Source organism: Vombatus ursinus, unplaced genomic scaffold (assembly GCF_900497805.2).
Source record: "Vombatus ursinus unplaced genomic scaffold, bare-nosed wombat genome assembly UNPS02013282.1, whole genome shotgun sequence".
In the NCBI taxonomy this organism is placed as follows: domain Eukaryota; kingdom Metazoa; phylum Chordata; class Mammalia; order Diprotodontia; family Vombatidae; genus Vombatus; species Vombatus ursinus.
This window is the reverse complement of record NW_020953060.1, coordinates 1,999-5,622: the sequence shown is the minus strand read 5'-3', so window position 1 is coordinate 5,622 and position 3,624 is coordinate 1,999. Positions and strand designations below refer to the sequence as shown.

General features: G+C 38.1%; 1 protein-coding gene across 1 annotated transcript; it reads right to left on the bottom strand.

The window, feature by feature from the left end:
* Nucleotides 1–448: 448 nt before the first annotated feature.
* On the bottom strand, nt 449–1,372 carry LOC114040511 (olfactory receptor 1013-like). Its single transcript, XM_027858644.1, has one exon. It carries the CDS (start codon nt 1,370–1,372, stop codon nt 449–451), a length of 924 nt encoding a protein of 307 aa, XP_027714445.1.
* Nucleotides 1,373–3,624: the final 2,252 nt, after the last annotated feature.

Genomic DNA, 3,624 nt, shown 5'->3' with positions numbered 1-3,624 from the left:
TTGAGGAAACTGAGGCAAGCAGATTTTTAAGTGATTTGCTCAGGGTCACACAGGTAGTAAGTATCTGAAGCCTAATGTGCACTCAGAACTCCCTGACTCCAAGTTAGGGAATAGCTAGTGTAAATATAAAAGAGATGAATTTATTATTATTATTATTAAATGAATTGATGTCAATAGAAAATAATTTAGGTCCTTCCTGCTTTGAAATAGTGAAGACCATAATTGAGAAAGAAGGCATAAGTGAGCATCCTTTTATTTTAAGATAAATAAATGCACTCAAACAGATACATCAATACAATATATAGTTTTAAAACTAGAGATATAAAATGATTTATCTACCCTCAAAATGATTTTTTAATTTTTTTTATTTTCTGAAGAGAACGCTGTAATGAAGAATACATATACAACTTTTCTTCCTTTTCTCCATTAAAACTCCTATTTAGGAAACTCATATTAGATGTTGCATTTTCTTCAAGGCGTCTTTGACATCTTTGTTCCTGAAGCTATAGATCATTGGGTTCAGCATAGGCATTGCCACAGTGCAGAACACAGACACAATCTTATCCCTCTCCAGAGAGTAGCTAGTACTAGGACGGGAATAAACAAAGAGAATAGAACCATAGTACAGGGTCACAGCTGTCAGGTGGGAGGCACAAGTGGAGAAGGCTTTAAGTCTGCCCTGGGTAGAGCGAATCCTCAAAATAGCAGCAATGATGAAGAGGTAGGAGGCCAGGATGAGTGAAGTGGGAGTGATGACATTGATGGCCAGGAGGAAATAGAGCACAGCCTGGTAACTATCCCTCACATCACATGCCAGCTTCACCAAGGGGAGCAGGTCACAAAAGAAGTCATCAATAACATTATCCCCACAGAAAGTCAGGGTGAATGTTTCGCTTGTAAGGATAATGGAGCTAGTGAAGCCTCCAGCATAAGAAGCTGCTACAAGATAGGAAGATAATCTTGGGGACATAGCCTGTGTGTAGAGCAGTGGCTTGGAGATGGCCATATAGCGGTCATATGCCATGGTGGCCAGCAGGTAACATTCACTGCATGCTAGCCCAGCTGAGAAGAAGAACTGAGCTAGACAACCAGTAAAGGAAATACTCTTGTCCTCTGAGATACATGTCAACATGATTTTAGGGGTATAAACAGTGGAATACCAGAGATCCAGAAAAGACAGATTCCCAATGAAGAAATACATAGCTGTGTAGAGCCGGGAGTCTGTACAAATTAATGTAATCAGAGTAATATTTCCCATCACAGTTATGCAATACATTAGAAGGAACAGCACAAAAAGGAGCGCCTGCATCACAGGGTCTGTGGTAAAACCCATCAGAATGAATTCAGTTACAGTGTGATTAACTTTCTCCATAGCTGAAAGGAGCATAAAGGGAAAAAATTCCTAGGAATTAAAACTTTTTCAAAGTAAAATGTTTGTTTTAGCATATAATGAGATTCCTGACAGAGTTCGTTTTCAGGAAGTTGTATGATCATTTATGGGGACCTTGGACAGGTTGTATTTGAGGTCTTCCAACTCTAGTTCTGTGATTCTGTGGCTCCATCTATCTATGGAATAGACAAAAAGACTGGCTTAGAATAATCATGGCCAATGCTTTTGAAAAGTAAATTACAAATTACCTCAAAACCTGACATGCAAGATGAAGAAAGGAGTAAGAAAAGGTAGATGGCAATACAAAATAAGCTAAATAATATATGGTAAATGGAACATTAAAGAGCAAACTAAAATTGATAAAGGAGATTGGTAAGGGGTGAAAACTGGTAAATTAAGAGGGTACTTTGTGCCAGTCCAAAGAAAAGGTCCAGCGTGGCTATTCAGTTTTTGATCCCCACAGAAATGTTTTGAATACCACATAGAAGGTTTCAGATTCTATCCTGCAGGGGATAGGGATGCGAAGTTACTGAGATGTGACAATTCAGTAGGGTTCACATATAAACATCATTAATTATTTTTAAGGCTGAAATTATCAGGATTTTGGAGTGGAAAAAAATATAACACACAGGAGAAAGAGAAGGGAAAAGATAGTTGAATAGTTAGAGAGAAATACTAGAGTTTTTCCTGAAGAGGAAGGGAGAAATTCTCAGAGGGAGCAGAAGCTGCTTGTGGTCCAAGCAATAATAATGCAGAGCTGCAGAAGCAAACAGAAAGGATCAAAGGTGTTTAGTAGTAGTCGTTGATTCATCCTCACAAATATTGAGATAGCTATTTTGGTCTGATACAAGCAATAGAAAAGTTTGCTTTTATCCAAGACAGAGCAAAGAATTTCCTAAGACTTATGAACATGAAGACAACTAGCTAGTTCTAATGATTCATGTGGGCACAAATGATACTTCAGTAGAAAATCTTGGACAAGAATCTTGGGTCCATTTAGACAGGCTGTTTTCCTCACTCCTTCCTACTGAAAATAAAGTTTAGAGAAGACAACAATCAATTTGAGAAATAAAGATTTGCCTAAGCTGTTTCGCCAGCTTACAACACAGGTGTGATCCTTATCTCCTCATTCTCTCTCATTCTCCCATATCCAATATGTTGCCAAGGTCTGTCAATTCTTACCATTATAACATCTCTCATGCACCTTCATTATAACCTTCTTTTCTCTGACACTGCCACCATTCTGCTACAGGCCCTCGTCATCACTAGACACCTTTGATCCTTTTTGTTTGCTTCTGCAGCTCTGCATTATTACTGTTTGGACCACAAGCAGCTTCTACTTCCTCTGAGAATTTCTCCCTTCCTCTTCAGGAAAAACTCAAGGATTTTTTCTCTAACTATTCAACTATCTTTTCCCTTCTCTTTCTCCTGTGTGTTATATTTTTCCACTCCAAAATCCTGATAATTTCAGCCTTTAAAAATAATTAATGATGTTTATATGTGAACCCTAGTGAATTGTCACATCTTGGACTATTACAATAGGCTGCAGGTTGTTCTCCCAACTCAAGTCTTTCCAACTCAAATCCGTTCTCCACTCAGCAGCCAAAAGGATGTTCTTAAATCACACATCTCACCATGTCTCCCCTCTCAATAATAAACTTCAGTGGCTCCCTATCACCTGCAGGATAGAATCTAAAATCTTCTATGTGGTATTCAAAACATTTCATAACCTGGGCCCATCATCTCTAGGATTCTAACACCTTACTGACTTCCTTCAACTCTGTGATACAGTAACTAGCTGTTCTTCCAACAAGAAACTCCACCTCATGACTTGTCTTGGAATTCGCCCCTATACTTGGAATGTTCCCCTCCTCTTCTCTACCTCCTGAATTGAGACTGTATTTCATTTTTTGTATTGCCAGTGTTTAGTTCAGTATCTGGCACATAGTAGGTATTTAATAATTGTTTATTGACTAATTGATTTCTGAGAATGTAATTTGGATGATAACTTAAAGTATAGGGATGAAAAAATCCTGGCCAGCAATAGAGTATACCTAATAAAGACTGGTAAGAATTGATTTGCCAAGACTCCTATAAATCCGATTAAAATGGCTTCAAATGATAAAGGATGGAAGAGGAAGATAACTCCCTATGTATAGCACCCAAGTTAGACACTAGAGAATTACAACAAAGACAATGTACAGTAGGAAAAATGTGTGGCCTCAAACATCCAT

Coding starts and splice junctions, on each gene's coding strand:
- LOC114040511 (XM_027858644.1), bottom strand. CDS start 1,372: ATGGAGAAAGTTAATCACACTGTAACTGAATTCATTCTGATGGGTTTT.